Here is a 21,688-nt window from a genome sequence, read left to right on the forward strand (position 1 = left end):
CACTACATGCATTATATACATTGGGCAACCCAGTGGCTCAGTGGTTAGCACATTAGTCATGCAGTGCTGGGGTCTTGGATTCTACACCCACCAAGAAAAACATCTTCAAGAATTTTGTGTGTTCTCCCCATTTTTGTGTGGGTTTCCCCTGAGTACTCATATCTTATACATTTTGATGCAGTTTGCTCAGGTTGAAAAGGGAAACCAGTTCAATGGGAGTCTAAACGGCTACATATTTTACAAACTTTACAACTGGGTGTCGCTGAAGCATAATTTTGTTATTATATATTTTATTCTTTTTGTATTACAATTTTTGAGAAAAATTCCAGTTTTAGAAAATTTTCTAATGGATTTGATATGTTTGCTGTGCATTTTGCATAGTTGAGATTGCATTGGCAGTACAGACTGTTCCTTAGGTGAACATACAGTGTAAATATCTTTGTCTGTTGAACAGAAATCTGTCTGATGTGTTCCTTTATTGTACATGGCATTACCTGTTACTAGGTGACATTCAATCCTTATGGTGAGACTTCAAGGTCTATCGTGAGTAAGCACAAATCGATACTGTGTGCTTGTATGGATCTGAAAGCTGAGACATTGACTATATGATATGCCTTTGTTCTGTCTCTACACAGGAGCGCTCCAGGTGTAACGATCTTGACACTAAAGTAACATCCAGAAGACAATGACCTAAGGAAGACGGACCCAAGTGGAGCATGGCTTAGTGAATCAAGTCTCCAAAACACATCATGTCACAGATCTTCAGTGTCAGCAAGCCTCCCCAAAGCATCAACCTTCAGGAGGTCGACCCTGAGACGTGTGCTATAGTATTTAGGAACCACTGGGCTCAGGTAAAAGGGATTCGGGAAGAAATCTTTGTTTTGCAGATTGCTCTATGTGGCTTGAATTAAAGCTGTGGATAAGAAAGTGTGAAAATTAATTCAGAGCAATATTCAAAATATACTACGTCAGAAATAGCTATCATCAATCTGCTAACAAGACAGAAAAACTCCCATAAATATATGAAAAATTTGAAAAATTGGAGTCATAAAATCTGTCATAAATATATGCAAAGAGCAGTTTATTCAAACATAGACATAAAATAGGAATAGAAAAAAAAAATCACTCCAATACGCAGATACAAATCGTATATAGGTAGAGTTAAATGCGAAGGGCACAGGACAAAATATAGATAATCTGGAAAGCACCACTAAATAATAAAGTATATGACCGGTAGGAGCAAGGCGACTCAACTATATTAAACAATATGCATGTGCCTTTAAGAGACAAACAGTATAGCGACACCAGGCTTTTATGCCGCATCTGCATTTTTTAGGGTCCATTTTTCTGGTTTCTTACAATTATTGCTGCAATTTGCATATGTTACCTTGAAGCTACTTGATTCACCATTAGGAAAGCACACTCTCTAAATACTGCTTTTTTACTGCCCCATTTGATTATGACACTTAAAGGGGACTTACCCCATTGACACACATATGAAATAGGGACTTCTTTGAGTGTCCTTCTTAGTGTTTTTCTTTCTGTGTTACAACAATGAAACCTGTCACTTGATTGTATGGTGATGCAGCTTATGCTACTTACTTAAATGTGCAGATTGTACATCTTTTTTTGTTTTTTCCTTTTGGTGGAACCCAACTTGTAGGCTTTTTTATTGGTGGAAGTTAAATTTCAACTCTATATATACCCAAGTATTTTTATATACAACAATTCAATAGAGCCTTAATGGATTTAGCAACTTAGGTGAACTGTATTAGTATTACTATATTGGTGTATTCCTTTACAAAGTGGCTTTTTTGCATTCTGTGTCCCTATATTACTTTTTACTAATATTTAATTATTTTTGTATCGATAAACTTTACCATTTTATGGCATTTTTGCTTACTTCTAACAGGGAAAAATGCAAAGTACTACATGTGGGCAATAAAAATGGAAAAAAAAAATATACAGAATGGGAGGAATAGGGCAAAGTAACAGCACATGTGAAAAAGACATAGGTATACTAATAGATCATAAACTGAACATGAGTCAACAGTGTGATGCAGCAGCAAAAAAGGCAAATGCAATTCTGGGATGAATTAACAGATGTATACAGTCTAGATCACATGAAGTCATTACTGCCCTCTACTCCTCTCTGGTCAGACCTCATCTGGAATACTGTGTCCAGTTTTGGGCACCACATTTTAAAAAAGACATCAACAAACTGGAGCAAGTTCAGAGAAGAGCGACCAGAATGGTGTCCGGTCTGCAAACCATGTCCTATGAAGAACGGTTACAGGATTTGGGAATGTTTAGCTTGCAAAAAAGAAGACTGAGAGGAGACTTAATAACTGTCTACAAATATCTCAAGGGCTGTCACATTGCAGAAGGATCATCTTTATTCTCATTTGCACAAGGAAAGACTAGAAGCAATGGGATGAAACTGAATGGGAGGAGACACAGATTAGATATTAGAAAAAACTTTTTGACAGTTAGGGTGATCAATGAGTGGAACAGACTGCCACGAGAGGTGGCGAGGTCTCCTTCAATGGAAGTCTTCAAACAGAGGCTGGACAGACATCTGTCTGGGATGATTTAGTGAATCCTGCTTTCAGCAGGAGGTTGGACCAGATGACCCAGCAGGTCCCTTCCAACTACCATTCTATGATTCTATATGTCTTGCATTGGTGGCTTAACGTCTTGTACTGTTCATGCATGGATGTTGGAAGCAAAGCTGAACTTTAGGATTCTGCAAAATACAGCAAAAAACACAGCAAAAACGCAGCAAGGAAAGGATAAAAAAGCTAGCAAAACCTGCTTTTTCCCTGCAACCTTTTTACTGCCAAGAGATCCGGTTTTGGCTACAAAAAAAGCCACAAAATAGCAATGTGTGAACATAGCCTTACCTTAGACAGACTGATGAGCTGACTGCAATGACTGGGATGGCAGATTGCAGTAAACTGCTACAGATTTGGCAGCTGCAAGATAAAAAGTGCAAATAGTTTGTTTTGCCCTCTGCCATTAGTAGGGGATAAATGCCTCAAAAGTTACAGCTATTCTCATATTAAATCTCCAAGAGTTGAACATAATCAAGTGCTGAAAAAACATATAGGCTTTAAAGTAAAATCTGAATTTGGTGCTATTTCCGCATAAATAAAACTGCTAGTAAAACGTGTTTGAAACTGCCATAATGGAAAGACTTCTACTTTGCATGCATCCACAGTTGCACTGCCTGACTTTAGCCTTTTACAGTGAAAGTGTTAAATTTCAAAGTAGCTGGAGGACAATGAGGAATCAAGCGATAGAAAATACATTTGTATTGCCTCCATAATGTGTGGGAATAGCCGAGATTCAGTATAAAATTTATTCTGTTGATATGTTCTGCGCAAGATATTTTTTGATTGATCTGATGGCTTATCTGGGATAAAACATTCTCTCTTTATGTCACTGCTGTGAAATATTATGCTAGATGTACCGATCGTATCACATCATTGTCATTTCAATATATTGATTATTTTCTATTATGGCATGAAAATTAAAACTTGCTAAAAAGAACACAGACATCAGGATAAGGTGAACTGCAGCATTACAGGGTTATTCCCATCTTTATTGATGAGTGTTTTTGGATAGTGCTTAAACAACAAGCAATTTTGTAATTTACAGTCTTTACGTTCTTGAGATATTAAGGCTACTCCATGATCAGCTTTTGGTGAATTTTTGACTTTGCATAAAAAAAAAACACAGCATCTTACAGATCCAGAAAAATGGATAGGATTTATAGAAATCTCATGCCCACTGTGCTTTTATTTTACTCCGCGCAAACTGCCTGCGGTGCATGTTTCAAATGCCCAGCATGTCAATTTCTCTTGCGGGTACAGTGAGTTTTCTGTGCAGATTTTCCCCATAGTCTTGCATTAGATGCAGAAAATCCGCACATTCCTTTTTAATTGCTTATCCGCAACGGTAGTGCATCAAAAACTCATGTAATCCGCACCCAAGTATATCAATAAAGTTTTATCAAAGCCAAACACCAGAAAGTATAAAAAACAATGCAACTTTAGTTAAAGCATGACACACCAAAAAGAGACAAAAAGCGCACTGTAAAAAACACAAACAAAATGCATGTTAGAAAAATACACACAAAAACGCAGTGAAAAATTGCAAGTAACATAATTTAAATAATAGGTGCAGACAAACCAAAAGCTAATCGTGGGAAAGTCACCTAATACTTCACTTTTGTTTATTGCTTGTTGACGAGGAGCCCGACCACCAATGCCGTCTAGCTTTTAAGCACTACACTGAAGCTGGCCAGGATTTTGCAATAAGGGCGCAGTCAGGTGGCAGTATTACTTGCATGAGGTTCACATCTAAATCCTTAATCTGGCTGTGGGATCTCCTGTCCTGAGCAGCATCTATTTCTATGCAGCTGTCAGGCTCAGGTGAGGAGCACCGATGGCCAGACCTAGGATTGAGATGTGATCCTCACGTGAGTAATAAGGCCATCTGACTGTGCTTCAGTGATCCCACCCAGCTTCAAAGCAGTGCTTACAATCGCAATAAAAAAGCGCTTGTAAGCATTGTACATGTTCAACCACTGCTGCTAAGCAGCTGTCACCTAAGCAATTACCTACAGTTGTTGCCAAAAGTATTGACACCCCTGCAATTCTGTCAGATAATACTAAGTTTCTTCTTGAAAATGATTGCAAACAAAAATTCTTTGGTATTATTATCTTCATTTAATTTGTCTTAAATGGAAAAACACAAAAGAGAATGAAGCAAAAAGCAAAACATTGATCATTTCACACAAAACTCCAAAAATGGGCCAGACAAAAGTATTAGCACCCTCAGCCTAATACTTGGTTGCACAACCTTTAGCCAAAATAACTGCAACCAACCGCTTCCGTTAACCATCAATGAGTTTCTTACAATGCTCTGCTGGAATTTTAGACCATTCTTCTTTGGCAAACTGCTCCAGGTCCCTGATATTTGAAGGGTGCCTTCTCCAAACTGCCATTTTTAGATCTCTCCACAGGTGTTCTATGGGATTCAGGTCCGGACTCATTACTGGCCACCTTAGAAGTCTCCAGTGCTTTCTCTCAAACCATTTTCTAGTGCTTTTTGAAGTGTGTTTTGGGTCATTGTCCTGCTGGAAGACCCATGACCTCTGAGGGAGACCCAGCTTTCTCACACTGGGCTCTATATTATGCTGCAAAATTTGTTGGTAGTCTTCAGACTTCATAATGCCATGCACACGGTCAAGCAGTCCAGTGCCAGAGGCAGCAAAGCAACCCCAAAACATCAGGGAACCTCTGCCATGTTTGACTGTAGGGACAGTGTTCTTTTCTTTGAATGCCTCTTTTTTTAAAAAAGACATCAACAAACTGGAGCAAGTTCAGAAAAGAGCGACCAGAATGGTGACCGGTCTGCAAACCCTGTCTTATGAGGAAAGGTTGCAGGATTTGGGAATGTTTAGTTTGCAAAAGAGAAGACTGAGAGGAGACTTAATAGCTGTCTACAAATATCTAAAGGGCTGTCACATTGTAGAAGGATCAACTTTATTCTCATTTGCACAAGGAAAGACTAGAAGCAATGGGATGAAACTGAATGGGAGGAGACACAGATTAGATATTAGAAAAAACTTTTTGACAGTTAGAGTGATCAATGAGTGGAACAGGCTGCCACGAGAAGTGGTGAGTTCTCCTTCAATGGAAGTCTTCAAACAGAGGCTGGACAGACATCTGACTGGGATGATTTAGCGAATCCTGCTTTGAGCAGGGGGTTGGACCAGATGGCCCAGGAGGTCCCTTCCAACTCTACGATTCTATGATTCTATGATTCTATGATTCTCCTGTAAACTCTATGTTGATGCCTTTGCCCAAAAAGCTCTACTTTTGTCTCATCTGACCAGAGAACATTCTTCCAAAACATTTTAGGCTTTTTCAGGTAAGTTTTGGCAAACTCCAGCCTGACTTTTTTATGTCTCGGGGTAAGAAGTGGGGTCTTCCTGGGTCTCCCACCATACAGTCCCTTTTCATTCAGACGCCGACGGATAGTATGGGTTGACACTGTTGTACCCTCGGACTTCAGGGCAGCTTGAACTTGTTTGGATGTTAGTCGAGGTTCTTTATCCAACATCCGCACAATCTTGCGTTGAAATCTCTTGTCAATTTTTCTTTTCCGTCCACATCTAGGGAGGTTAGCCACAGTGCCATGGGCTTTAAACTTCTTGATGACACTGCGCACTGTAGACACAGGAACATTCAGGTCTTTGGAGATGGACTTGTAGCCTTGAGATTGCTCATGCTTCATCACAATTTGGTTTCTCAAGTCCTCAGACAGTTCTTTGGTCTTCTTTCTTTTTTCCATGCTCAATGTGATACACACAAGGACACAGGACAGAGGTTGAGTCAACTTTAATCCATGTCAACTGACTGCAAGTGTGATGTAGTTATTGCCAACACCTGTTAGGTGCCACAGGTAAGTTACAGGTGCTGTTAATTACACAAATTAGAAAAGCATCATATGATTTTTTGAACAGTGCCAATACTTTTGTCCACCCTCTTTTTTATGTTTGGTGTGGAATTATATCCAATTTGGCTTTAGGACATTTCTTTTTGTGTTTTTTTATTTAAGACAAATTAAATGAAGATAATAATACCAAAGAATTTGTGTTTGCAATCATTTTCAGGAAGAAACTGAGTATTATCTGACAGAATTGCAGGGGTGTCAATACTTTTTGCCACAACTGTATCTACAAAAGAAAAGTATCAAAGGGGTAGTCTCAAGTTGTCTCTTCAGCAGCTCATTGCTGCAGTCTAATTACAGTCTCCTTGCTCCCTTGTTTCTGTCAGGGCAGCCAATACTTTACTGATAGAGCTGTAGTGCTAATAGAGCCGTAAAGCTATGTTTACACATAGGATTTTTTCATGCAGCCAAAACCTGCTCTCTTGGCATTAAAAATGCTGCATTCAAAGCATCCATTTTTCAGCAAGTTGGCAGTTTTTGTTGCATATTTTTTGGAGCATTTCAATAGGGCAGATTACATGTATGCTTTGTCTACAGTACGTGTAACCCCTTCACACCGAAGCCTATTTTTACCTTCCTGACCTGTGTCACTTTACGTGGTAATAACTTTGGGAAAATTCAACATAGCCCACTGATTCTGAGATTCTTTTTATTCTTGACGCATTGTACTTCATGTTAGTGGTAAATTTTGGTCAATATGATTTGCAGTTATTTATTAAAATGTAAAAAATTTGCAACATTTTGAAAATGTTGCAATTTTCCAATTTGATTTTTTATGCCCATAAATCAGATAGTTATACCACAAAAAATAGTTAATAAAAAATATTTAACACATGTCTACTTTACATCAGCACAATTTTTGAAGCATAATTCTTTTTTGTTAGGAAGTTAGATGGGTTAAAGGTTTATCAGATTTTAATTTTCCAACAAAATTTAAAAAACCTATTTTTTTAGGGAATGCCTCATTTTTTTAATTGATTTTGAGAGGCCAATTTGACAGAAAATGCCCAAAGTGATGCAATTTTAAAAACTGCACCCCTCAAAGTGCTCAGAACCACATTCAATACGTTAATTAACCCTTTTGGTGCCTCACAGGAATTAAAGCAATGGGGAAGGAAAAAATATATTATAATATATTTTATATAATATATTTTTCCCTCAAAAATGTTGCTTTGGCCCCAAACTTTTCATTTTTCAAAGATAACAGGAGATGTTGTCATGTCGCTTTTGCAGAGGCCCTGTTGTGCCTAAACGTTGGACACCTCCCACAAGTGATGCAATTTTGGGAGCTACACCCCTCAAGGAATTTATCTAGAGGTGTGGTGAGCACCTGGCACCGACAGGTGCTTCATAGAATTTTATAACAATGAGGAGTGTAAACGAAAAAATACATTTTTTTCCTCAATAATGTTGCTTTAGTCCCAAATTTTACATTTTCACAAGGGGGAAAGAGAAAACGGAACATGAAGTTTGTTGTGCAATTTCTCCTGAGTACACAGATACCCCATATGTGATGGAAAACTACTGTTTGTGCGCACGGAAGGGAAGGAGCACAATTTGACCATTGGCAAGCAAAATTGGCTGGAATAGATAGTGAACACCATGTCACGTTTTCAGAGCTCCTGATGTGCCTAAGCAGAAGAACTCCTCCCCGAAAGTGATTCCATTTTGGAAACTGAACACCTCAAGGAATGTATCTAGATTTGTGGTGAGCATCTTGAATCCACAGGTGCTTCAAGAAATTTTAAAACATTGGACAGTGAAAATTAAAATTTATGTTTTTCCTAGAAATGTTCCTGTAGCCGCAAATTTTCATTTTAATAAAGGCAACAAAAGAAAAAGGACTGCCCACTTTTTTGTGCAATTTCTTCCGAATATGCCGATTACCCATATGTGGGAAAAAACTGCAAGCACCATGAAGCATTTGTAGAGCCCTTGTACTCCAAGAAGAGTAGTATCCCCACAAATGACCCCATTTTTGAAACTACACCCTTCAAGGAATTTATCTGGGGAGTGGTGAGCATATTGAACCCACAGGTGCTTCACAGAATTTGGGAACATTGGGATGTTAAAACGAAAAATATTTTTTCTACACAAAAATGTTGTTTAGCTAAATATTTTAAATTTTCACAAAGAATAATAAAGGGGAAATGGACCCAAACATTTATAAATCAACATCTTTTGTCTGTAGCAATACCCTACCTGTGATCATACACTTTTGTTTGGGAATATGACAGAGCTCAGGAGAGCGAGCCTTAAAGATTAGAGCCCTCCTTAGATAAATTTTCCCATGGTGCTCGCACTGACGTCAGGTGAAATGAGTTTATTGGCCATGAACTCGCAGGACCTGTCAGACGGCACCGCGAGCAGGAGAACTTTCTCACGTCTGACGGTGTCATCAGACAGGGAATAGCAATTCACAGAGAGACACTGAGCACATGGTGTTCAGTTTCTCTGCTGGATGACAGGCTGCATGGTCGCACCATGCAGCCTGCCATCTAGATCTAGCAGAGCTGAACCCGTCTTGGGACTAATGAATTAAAAGCATCTCTGCGGAAAGGTATGGAATACTGTTTTTTTTTACCTTTTGCATATGATGAGGGCATCGAGGGAATGGGTGAGGTTGTAAGCATGGTTTAATTAAGAATTTTAAAGGAGTCTGTGTCTTTCTTTCAATTAAATGACTTTTTTCTGGGTGTCTGTGTTTTCTTGCAATGTGATTATGGAGTTAGTAATGGGGGCGTCTTATTGATGGCTTTCCGTTACTAACCTCGGGGCTTGATGTCACCTGACAATACAAAGGTGACATCAATCCCCCAACTATCACCCCACTTGCCACCACAACAGGACAAGTGGGAAGAGTAAAGCTAAGTGCCAGAATTGGCGCATCTTAGAGATGTGCCTTTTCTGGGTTGGCTGAGAGCTGATGGTTTTAGCCAGGGGGGCAGTGTCCATGGCCCCTTCCAGCTGTCTACACAGCCTTTACTGGTTATTAATTATAGAGGACCACGTCATCTTTTTTGGAGGATCCCCCATTTTAATAGTCAGTAAAGGCTAAGTATACAGTTGTGAGCTGATATTAATAGTGTGGGAAGCTCCATGGGTGTTACCCCCTTCCCAGGCTATAAACATCTGCCCCTAGCCATCAGCTTTCACTCTTCTGGTTACGAAAATTGCGTGGGAGCCCACGCCATTTTTTTCCGAAAAATAATCTTTTATTAATTAAATACATATAATTTGCACACACATTGTACTAATTGTATTTGTCACTGACATCTATATATCTACCTATTCTACCGTATTTGTATTTACTGTATGTATTCCATATTTTCTATCCTATTGGCTCTTGCAGTGATTTTACAGAACACAGCAGATGAATTGCCGGCTTTTCTTCTATCTATGCAATATAAATACATATATATGTGTGTGTCACTGACATCTATGTATTCTATGTGTATGTACCTATTCTGTCTATTCTTTTCTAACCTGTCAGCGTGAGTTTACTGTATGCGGCACATGAACTGCCGGCTTTTCAAAGGACTGTGCGTAAAAATTGGACAGCAGTCGCATGGTCCGAGTGATGTGCAATTTTTTTCTCACACGCATAGGCTTGCATTGGCGAGTCCCGGACTTCTCTCGGTGACCATTGCAGCATGCTGCGATTTTACACGCACACTGAATACGCCAGAGAAAATAAACAGTGATATGAGCTGCCACATAGATTAACACTGGGCTGAGTGCTATGCGATGTTTTCAAGCATAGCATTAGTCTATATTCTATGGTAGTGTGACTCCAGCCTGAGACACATAAAAGCTATTCACTTTTGAGGGTTATATGCAAAGGAAATTTACTCTAGACCATAGCAGAGTTTGTGTGAGCAGTATAATACCGATAAGGGTATGTGCACATGTTAAGAAAAATTTCTGCATCTCTTGGCAGGAATAACGCAGCTGCAAAAATGCAAGTTTTTGGTGCTTTTTTGCCATGTGTTTTTGATTGATTTGAGTGCAATCAATGGTGAAAAATGCAGGGCAAAAACACACAGAAAATTGACATGCTGTAGATTACTTTCTGCACCAAGTCTGCAAGTCAAAAATACTTAACGTATGCATGATACTTTAGGTTTCTCATTTACTTTGCTGGCATCAGGTTTGGCTTCAGGTTTTGTCACAAATCCGCAACAAAAACGCACCAAATCTGCAACATGTGCACACAGCATAAAATTTTGAACAAGTTTTTTTATGGCTTATGTAGGAATGAAATCTGCCCAAGAATATGTAAAAGTCTATGGATGAGCAATATACACTGCTCAAAAAAAAGTATTTGAAAATTTTGTTTATTCATATTTTTCCATGTTCTGGAGTGCATTTTTGTGATATTTAAGACTCAAAGAAACATTTAAAAATTTTGCTTGGTTTCATTTCTCAGCCATACAGTATTATGTGTACATTTCGTTGGTATATAACCCTCCAAAAACTTCCAAAATTTTATCGTTATTATATTAATCATCCATAGATAGACTGTTCCGTTTTCTGCTCATTTCATTGTTATAAAAGCCTCAAAAAACTTCTTCAAAATCTGTCGGTATCATATTGCTCACCCATAGCGTATTACATCTTCTTGAGTACATTTAGTTGCTACAAGTGCTTCTCAAAAAATTAGAATATCAAAAAATTAATTTATTTCAGTTCTTCAATACAAAAAGTGAAACTCATATTATATAGAGTAATTACAAACAGAGTGATCTATTTCATGTGTTGTTTTCTGTTTATGTTGATGACTATAGCTTACAGCCAATGAAAACCCAAATGTCCTAGAAGCCTCCAAAAACTTGTTCAAAATGTATTGATATTATACTGTTAGACCATAGGGTATTACATCTTTTTTGGTACATTTCGTTCCTACATACCACTCAAAAAACGTTTTCAAAATGTTATTATTATTATATTGATCACCAATAGACTATTTTGTGGTCTGGATTACATTTTATTGGTATATAACCCTCAAAAAAAGTTTTCAAAATTTATCATTATTATATTTTTCGCACATAGGGTATTACATCTTCTTGAGTACATCACATTGGTATATAAGCCTCAAAAAAACATGTTAAAAGATGTATCGGTATCATATTGTTCACTTCTAGGGTATTACATCTTGTGTACATTTTGTTGCTATAAAAGTCTCAAAAATCTTGTTACGGTATATTGATCATCGATACAATATTCCATAGTCTGGAGTACGTTTTTTGTTCGTATATAACCCTCATGAAACTTGTTCAAAAATGTATCGGTATAATGCTGCTCATCCATAAGGAATTACATCTTCTTGGGTACATTTCGTTGCTCTATAAGGCTCAAAAAAAATTGTTCAAAAATGTATTTTTTTTTGGTCTTTTGTCATTTTATTATGTTAGCCATATATTTTGATATTTTATTGTGTTATTCAAAGAGTTTGTCCAGTTATCGCCTATCCGAGGAATAACTTGTAGACCGGATGGGACTCCGACTATTATGCTGCTAAAAAATTGGCACTTTCCTCTCTATTAAAACAGATCTGCAGTGTGCATGCCAGATCACTGCTCCATTCATTCTCTGCAAGACTGTTAAGATCAGCAATTAGCTTTTTCCAGCATAGAAAATTAATGATGCTGCAGGTGAGCATACACATTACTGCTCTATTCCAATGTAGATAAACGTGCACTCTTCTGCCAATAATTGTAGGTCCCAGCTGTCAGACCCCATTTTTCTATAAGTTACTTAATTTCACTGGACAATCCAACAACCCCTTTTAGGTTTTTTTTATAGGACATTATAGATTATTGGTGAAAAGTTATACCCACTGTTGCCTTTTATTCTATTACTAGCTGAAGAGCCTGGCATTGCCTGGGCATAGTAACCAACTGTGGTTAGTTATAACAAATTATAATGATTATATTGCACATAAAAACCGTGCATCTAATCCTATCCTGTGTGATACTGACTGCTGAGCCATGTATCTAATCCTATTCTGTGTGATACTGTCTGCTGAGCCATGTATCTAATGCTATTCTGTGTGATACTATGTGCTGAGCTGCGTATCTAATCCTATCCTGTGTGATACTGTCTGCTGAGCCATGTATCTATTCCTGTCCTGTGTGATACTGACCGCTGAGCTGTTTATCTAATCCTATCCTGTGTGATACTGCCTGCTGAGCCATGTGTCTAATCCTCTCCTGTGTGATACTGACTGCTGAGCCGTATATCTAATCCTATCCTGTGTGATACTGGGCTCCCCCTGCAGTCTGTGTCAGAGGGTGGTCTATGTTGGCACGGTAATAAATTGTGTTATTTCCAGCTTTACAGAAGGACGATAACACCATATAAATGAAAAGAATAATAGGCCTCAGTTACCACAACTGTCTACAATGAAAACTGTTGCTGATAGCAACCACTCACAGCTCGTTTTTCATCTCTTAAACAGCTCTGGGACAGCGTGGCGAGTTTTGAGTGGTGACTTTTGTGTTTTGACTTTTTTGTGGCGAGGTTGGTGTATGTGTGGTGAAATGTGTGCTGAGGGTGGAATATGTGTTGAAGCACGTGGTAGTGTGTGGCGCATTTTGTGTGTGTGTTCATATCCCCGTGTGTGGTGAGTATCCCATGTCAGGGCCCCAACTTAGCAACTGTATGGTATATACTCTTTGGCACCATCGCTCTCATTCTTTAAGTCGCCCTTGTTCACATCTAGCAGCTGTCAATTTGCCTCTAACACTTTTCCTTTCACTTTTTCCCCATTATGTAGATAGGGGAAAAATTGTTTGGTGAATTGGAACACGCGGGGTTAAAATTTCGCCTCACAACATAGCCTATGACGCTCTCGGAGTCCAGACGTGTGACTGTGCAAAATTTTGTGGCTGTAGCTACGATGGTGCAGATGCCAATACGTACACCTTTTCCCCATTATGTAGATAGGGGCAAAATTGTTTGGTGAATTGGAATGCGTGGAGTTAAAATTTCGCCTCACAACATAGCCTGTGACGCTCTCGGGGTCCAGACGTGTGACTATGCAAAATTTTGTGGCTGTAGCTACGATGGTGCAGATGCCAATACATACACTTTTTCCCCATTATGTAGATAGGGGTAAAATTGTTTGGTGAATTGGAATGCGCGGGGTTAAAATTTCGCCTCACAACATAGCCTATGACGCTCTCGAGGTCCAGACGTGTGACTGTGCAAAATTTTGTGGCTGTAGCTGCGATGGTGCGGATGCCAATCCCGGACATACATACATACATACACACCCACATTGAGCTTTATACAGTATATTAGATTTTTGTGCTGCTTACCACACACCATAATTGTCATAATACATCTATGAATGAAGGGTTATTAGAATTTTTTTTTTTTACCGTTCAAGAGACCCCTTTAAGATTAATTAAGGTAATTTATTAAGAATTTAGAAAGGCACTGGTCATACAGAACATATCATGGTGGCCTGTGGCATTATTTTTAGCCATTTGTCTAGCAAGTGGGCGCTATATTGGACATTTCATTTTGAAGTTTTATATTTGTAGACGTTAATTGATTTTGTTATATGCTCAAAATTACCTCAAGCATTAATCATCATTAATAAATCTCTCTGTTGTATTTTGCTGTAGTATTTTACCTGTATTCTTGCAGTGGATAAATTTCACTGTGCCAGTGGTACATAAATAAGTATACAGTAACTATTTATAAAAATCTCATTGCAATTTATCATTTGTAAGTTGTGCATTTATTGGGTTTGCGGCCTTTGTTGCTTTTTAACCTCCCTTTGTTAAGCCCCCGTTACACACTGCGAAAACACTAGCAATATCGCTGTAAAGTCACCAATTTTGTGACGTAGCAGCGATATTGCTAGCGATATCGCTGCATGTGATACTTACCTCCGACCGGCTCCCCCGCTGCTCATCGCTGGTCGCGCGAGAAGCTCCTGGACCATTCCTCGTCGGCCACTTCTTGCGGCGCTTCCTGTGGCGCCGACGAATGACGCGTGGAGCCGGGCGGGAGGACGCAGGATCGCCGCGTCTGACAGGTAAGTAGCGATCCCCGACCCCAGCGATGTCGCTGGTGAGATCTGCCTGTGTGGCAGCTCACTAGCGACCACCTAGCGATGCACCAGCGATCCTGACCGCGTCATATCGCTAGTCGGGATCGCTGGTGCATCGCTAGGTGTAACGGTTACCCTTAGATTTTTTAGATATTTTCCCCTCCGTTTCACTTCACTTACCGTAAATAAGGGAAAAATGCAGCAAATTTACAGGTACAAATGTATAGTTAGATGGTGCCCTTGGATGCCTAATTTGCCATCCTTTATTTCAGTTTACCTTTCATAATGTGAACAACTTTTAGGGTTTAAGGCCAAAAAAATAAAACATACTAATGGGGCACATAATTGTAATTTACTGTTATCTGTGAATTTAAATTAGCAATGAAGAAACTGATTTCAGTTTTAAGTTTTTGCATTTTTTAATTATTGCATGAGCAGAATCACACGTACACATGAGTATTATAGGATAAGCTAAATGGATACATGGTGTGGAGGGGGATCAAGGTAGGCTTATGCATAGTGGAGATGGCAATGCAGCGCAGCAGATGTTGGGCTTGTTAATCACAGCGTACCCAGTACAAAATCAAAATAATTTTTATGAGTTTATGTAACAAGGGATTTTACAGCGGATAAAAGGTGATTTATCGTGAAATTAACCAGAGCAAAACACCAGACGTGGGTAAAAATGTAATTAAAATAATTCAGTATTCACTGGTAGTTCAAACAGTATCGCAACTTTATATACACTGCTCAAAAAAAATAAAGGGAGCACTTAAACAACACAATGTAACTCCAAGTCGATCACACTTCTGTGAGATCAACCTATCCAGTTATGAAGTAACACTGATTACAAATCAGTTTCTCCTGGTGTTGTGCAAAGGAAATAGACAAGTAGAAATTATAGGCAATTAGCAGGACAATCCCTATAAAAGGAGTGGTTCTGCAGGTGGTCACCACAGACCATTTCTCTGTACTCATCCTTTTTGGCTGTTGTTTTGGTCATTGTTGTATTTTGTCATTGCTCTCACCCCTGGAGGGTACAGTACACTAGCTTGAGGCGGGCTCTACCATTCAGAAAAGTTGCTCAGGTAGTGCAGCTCATCCAAAATATTCAGGATAGGAAAAATGTGGTCAGACAATCCGTGCTGCGAATCACTAAAAACTCGGATTATTAATACAGTGGTCTTTATTCTACACATTTCAAAGTCTCACAGAACTCCTTCCTCAGGAAAAAAAAAACACATACAAATGTCATGAAAAAAATCTTAAATAGAAAAAAACAGTATAATTGTCATTCAGGTGTTCAGTGCCAGACTAGTCAAATAGATCACCTGATCAGAAAGATGTCAAAGTTCATTGCATGGACACATGATAGACATATAACAGATGAAACATATAATAAAATTCTTGTTAAACAATTGTTATACTTATATTGTAAAATAATTAATATAATTTGATTTCTTTGTTTGCAGTGGTCAGAAGAAGGGATTAAAAGAAGAGAAAAAAAAAGGAGAAGGGACGCGAACTTCTAAAATCAGAGAAAATTGCACTCAGCAGAAAGAACATCCTATTGAGAGAGCCACAATCAAATCGCACAGATGATGTTATATCCAATAATATATATATATATAAAGGAAAAGGAAAAATTCTTTAAGATAATTTTTGTCATGAAATTTTGTAAATAAAAAGTATCTTTTTATGAAATATATATTTTTTCTGACTTCAATTCCATATATATGATTGCACATATCCACATAAAAAATATATATATAAAAATTAAAAAAAAAAAATTATATGTAAAAAATGTAATTAAATTTTTATTTATTTTTTTTTTACATTTTTATATATGTATTTTTTATGTGGATATGTGCAATCATATATATGGAATTGAAATCAGAAAAAATATATATTTTATAAAAGGATACTTTTTGTTTACAAAATTTGATGACAAAAATTAATAATTTTTCCTTTTCCTTTATATATATTATTGGATATAGCACCATCTGTGCGATTTGATTGTGGCTCTCTCAATAGGATGTTCTTTCTACTGTGTGCAATTTTCTCTGATTTTAGAAGTTCACGTCCCTTTTCTTTTTTTTTTTTTTTCCTTCTTTTAATCCCTTCTTCTGACCACTGCAAACAAAGAAATCAAATTCTATTAATTATTTTACAATATAAGTATAACAATTGTTTAACAAGAATTTTATTATATGTTTCATCTGTTATATGTCTATCATGTGTCCATGCAATGAACTTTGAGATCTTTCTGATCAGGTAATCTATTTGACTAAACCTGATAGAAACTTGCGCTAATTAAATGTGTCTTGGTTAAATAAAGATATCTTATGAAGAAATCTATTACCTTTACTGAAGCTAAAAACTGGCGAGGCAGGGAAAAAGGTCTTCAGAATGCAGGGTGGATTTCCAGGTCCTTTCCCAATGATACTCCCCGACACGGGTATATATAAAGTTACTGGAGCTAAAGGGTGCTACCTCCTAGTATATTTGACTAGTCTGGCACTGAACACCTGGATGACAATTATACTGTTTTTTTCTATTTCAGATCTTTTTCATGACATTTGTATGTGATTTTTTCCTGAGAAAGGAGTTCTGTGAGACTCTGAAACACGTAGAATAAAGACCACTGTATTAATAATCCGAGTTTTTAGTGATTCGCAGTGCGGATTGTCTGACCACAGTTTTCCTATCCTGAATCTTCTATGTTGGTCCCTTATGGATCTGTGGTTCTGCAGCAGCGAATCCTCCATTGCTTGTTACAAAACTCCATCTGGTGAGTGTATTACTTGCAATTGTTATCTGCACACCCGATTATGCACTATTGCACTATTTCTCTTTTACAGCAATCTTAGCTCATCCAGAATGGCACATCAATGCAAGCTGTGGCAAGAAGGGTAGCTGTGACATTCAGCACTGTGTCCAGAGCATGGAGCAGATACCAGGCAACAGGCCAGTAGTGCACCAGGAGACGTGGAGAGGGCTGTAGGAGGGCAACAACCCTGCAGCAGGACCGCTATCTCCACCTTTGTGCAAGGAGGAACAGGAGGGGAAGTGCCAGCCCTCTGCTAAATGACCTCCAGCAGGCCACTAAGGCCATGAGGGGTGATATGAGGACCCAAAGTCCACAATTGGGTGTGGAGCTTACAGTCCAACACTGTGCAGGGAAATTGGCATTTGCCAGAGAACACCAAGATTGGCCGATTCAACATTTGCACTCTTCACAGATGTGGACAGTTTCCCACTGAGCACATGTGACAGATGTGACAGTCTGGAAATGCGGTAGAGAACGTTCTGCTGCCTGCAACAGCCTCCAGCATGACCTGTTTGGCAGCTAGTCAGCAATAGCGTGGGGAGGCATTTCTTTGGAGGGCCACAACTCAGTATGATACCCCTACACAGTATCATTGTCCCCACAAGTTCCCACACAGTATGATGGCCCCTCAATATGATTCTCCCACAGCCCATTGGTGTAATGTTCCATCAGCCACCATTTCATATGATCACCTTCCTCAGTATGAAACCTCACAGCCCACTACCCTACACAGTATCATGATCCCAGCACTTTACCCAGTTTAATTGCCTCTCAGTAAGGTACCAGCACCCTCTCAGTATGATGGCACTAAATTCCAGCCATTCACTCAGTATGATGGCCCCCAATGCCATCCCCCACTTAGTATTAGGACTGACAATTCCTGCCCCCACTCAGTATAATGGCCCCCAATGCCAGACCCACACTCACTATGATGGCCACAACACCCAGCCTCTCACTCAGTATAATGGCACCCACTCAATATGATGGCCCCCACAGCCAACCCCACACTCAGTATAATGGCCCCCAATGCCAGACCCTCACTCAGTATGATGCTCTCAGATGTCCCTTCTCAGTATGATGTGCCACAACCCCCTATTCAGCATGATGTCCCCAACAGACCATACCCCACTCGGTACAATGGCCCCACTGCCCCCACCAAGTATAATGCCTCCACTCTGTAAGATGTCCTCACAGTCCCCACGCAACATTATATCCCCACATCCTCACCATCACGTCACTCAATATGAGGCTCCCCACAGCTACTGACATAAAAAAATTATATAAACACTACTCTCCTCTCCTGTTTCCCCAGCGCAATGTTCAGGTTTGTGCAAAATATGAGTACTGAGTCTCTGCAGTGCAGGCGCAATAGAGAAACATCGTTACACCTGCAGTGCACGGAGTCTCAGACTCACAGGCTGTCTGAAAGGTAGGTCACTGCTCCCTGATCCACCATTTTATTCAATGGTATCCATGTCCTGAGGTTGCAGTCCCCCCTGAAATCATACATCAACAGACAGGCAAGGGACAGGTGCTGCACCATGTCATTCCCTCCTTCACCATGGAAAGAATTCTGCTATCATCCACCACTGCTTTCAACTGTGGATGTACAGGCCTTTTTTGAGTTCTCAATCTCACAGTGCGCTCTTTTTTTTCAAGAATATACGAAACTGTTGATTTGGCCACTTTTAGCAATTCTGCTATCTCTCTGATGGATTTAATATTTGTTTAGCCTATTGATGGTCTGTTTCTCATCTATTGAGAGCTCCTTGCATGTTGTGGGATCATAACATCAGCTTCCAAATGCAAATGCCATACTTAGAATCAGCTCCAGACCTTTTACCTGCTTAACTGATGATGAATTAACAAGGGAATAGCCCATGCAGCCCATTAAAGAGCTTTTGATAAATTGTCCAATTACTTTTAATCCCTTTAAAAAGAGGGAGCTACATATTAATCCCTTCACAACCTTGTGATTTTCCATTTTTGCATTTTTGTTTCTTCTCTTCTTCCCAGAGTCATAACTCTTTCATTTGTCTGTCAATGTGGCCATGTGAGGGCTTGCTTTTTGTGGAACAAGTTGTACTTTTGAATGACATTGATTTTACCATATAGTGTACTGGAAAATGGGAAAAAAATTCAAAGTGCAGAGAAATTGCAATTAAAAGTCCAATAACACAATTGTTTTTTGGGTTTTTAATATACCATGTTCACTAAATGCTAAAACTAATCTCCCATTTTGATTTTCCAGGTCACTACAAATTTGCAGATACCAAATATGTATAGTTTTTTTTTTATTTAAGTGATGAAAAAAAAACAAATTAGTAGCAAAAAAGGCTCCATTTTATGCGACCTGTAGCGTTTCCATTTTTCAGGATCTGGGGCTGGGTGAGGGCTTATTTTTTTGCGTGCTGAGCTGACATTTTTATTGATACCATTTTAGGGGAGATACAATGTTTTGATCGCCTGCTATTCAATCTTATTGCAATGTTGAGGCTAAAAAGCTGTAATTCCTAAACTCTTACTCCAATTAAGATGTGAATACCCACACATTAAAACTGAGAGACTGCACTTTAATCCCATATTGATTATGTAACTGCATTGTGAGTATATTTTGGTAAACAGGTAAATTGCCAAATCTTGTGTCACTGTTCAAATATTCCTGGAACTAACTGTATGTACATATTTAAAAATAAAAGCATTTTTCATGCAAAAAATGAGTGCATAGTTTAATGATGATCTGTTTCTCTTCCATTGAGAGCTCTTTTGACCTCATTTTGTGGGTTCACAGCAACAGCTTCGAAATGCAAATGACGCACCTGGAATAAGCTACAGATTAATTACCTAAGTAATGATGGATTAACAAGGAAATAGCCCATCCAGCCCATTAAAGAGTTTTTGAGATAATTGTCCAATTACCTTTGGTCCCTTTAAAAAGAGACAACTATATATTAAAGAGCTGTAATTCCTAAACTGTTACTCCAATTACCATTATTATTAGGATTATCATTGATTCTATAATTTTATCTTGAATATGTTTTGGTAAACAGCTAAAATGCCAAAACTTGTGTCACTGTCCAAATATTTCTGTACCTAACTGTATATACACGATAACTGGCACATAGCCATATTGATACAAATTGAAAAATGGGGCACCTGGGTTCATTGTTCCATTGATTTGCCCCCTGATTAGCAGTTAGTAAGATTTTTCCATGGCAAGAGAGGTGGGATGTGTTAAGCAAAATCTCCAGATCATAGTAATGCCAGCTGGGAGAGGAAAGCATAGTGAAACTGAGGCAATATTACTACGATTTAGTGTCACATTTAGACACTTTCCTCTAAAGGTAACACTAAAGGTGTTATTTGAAGCTTCTGGACCACGAGCAAAGTCAGTACCGTCCATGTTCAATCTAAACCAATGATACTTCTATGGGGGAGTCCTTTGGGTCAATCTCATGCACCAGAGTTTGCGGGTAACTGTGTACCCCCCACAGCTAAATTATTGCTGATCATTTAGAAATATCATAACCTGAAAATATAATAAGAAACTGTATGAAAGTATCCAAAAATAAAATAAAAATTAGACAACTCATGTTGTTTCCTTTAATTACCAGAGCAGCTTAAAAAAATGAAAGATATAATTTACAGCAATTCAGGCATTCGCATCTCCCCAGTATCACATTCACTATATTAATTTGTAGATGAATTCTATGTAAAATCTTTGCTTTTATGTATAGTTTTCATTTTCCTGGGATATCTTAATAGGGCATGATATAACGTGCAATGCAATGCAAATAGCTCCCTCCTTTCCACTATTTTACTCCTACAACTTCAATGCCTAATTGTATTTATCAACTTTGCTTCAATTATTTATAATGCATAAGAAGTTAGCTGAAAGACAATTAAAGTAGCTACCCCCGAGTGTAATTTCAGCTATATTTTTTTTCGATTATGAAAAATGCAATTGTGCATAACAGAATTTTAGTTGCAGGTAATAAGTTGCGGTACTATATTTTTTTTCTTTAAAAACCTATTTTAAAGATATAAAGACATCTGTCCATTCACACATAGGTCATGGGTAGATCTAATAATTTAAGCAACCATTATGCGGCTTTGAGACCGTTTGGCTCCTGTTTACCAATTGATAAAATACATCAAATGAACGTTTGCAGCATCTTGATTACACAGTGGTGATTTTATGTGATCACTGAGAGTGGTTCAAATTAAGCTTCATTAAGATTATTGCTCATTCTGAAGCACGCTTTTTGTTT

At 38.5% G+C, this 21,688-nt stretch overlaps 1 protein-coding gene and 1 long non-coding RNA gene across 2 annotated transcripts in view; one reads left to right on the forward strand and one right to left on the reverse strand.

The window, feature by feature from the left end:
- The window catches only part of FHIP1A (FHF complex subunit HOOK interacting protein 1A), a 424,416-nt gene that overhangs the window by 159,586 nt on the left and 243,142 nt on the right, over window positions 1-21,688 (forward strand). The window contains exon 3 of the mRNA XM_073576260.1: window positions 636-851. Within this exon, the coding sequence (XP_073432361.1) occupies window positions 750-851 (102 nt within the window). The 5' untranslated portion in view covers window positions 636-749. The remainder of the gene's footprint in view (window positions 1-635; window positions 852-21,688) is intronic.
- On the reverse strand, window positions 787-4,365 carry LOC141090073 (uncharacterized). The gene is made up of 3 exons (XR_012232382.1): window positions 4,220-4,365; window positions 2,904-2,975; window positions 787-913 (listed from the first exon to the last, which is right to left on the reverse strand). It is a non-coding gene; the product is annotated as an uncharacterized lncRNA (long non-coding RNA).

The sequence above is a fragment of the Dendrobates tinctorius genome, unplaced genomic scaffold (assembly GCF_039654945.1).
Source record: "Dendrobates tinctorius isolate UK_male_01 unplaced genomic scaffold, ASM3965494v1 ptg000008l, whole genome shotgun sequence".
Classification (NCBI taxonomy): domain Eukaryota; kingdom Metazoa; phylum Chordata; class Amphibia; order Anura; family Dendrobatidae; genus Dendrobates; species Dendrobates tinctorius.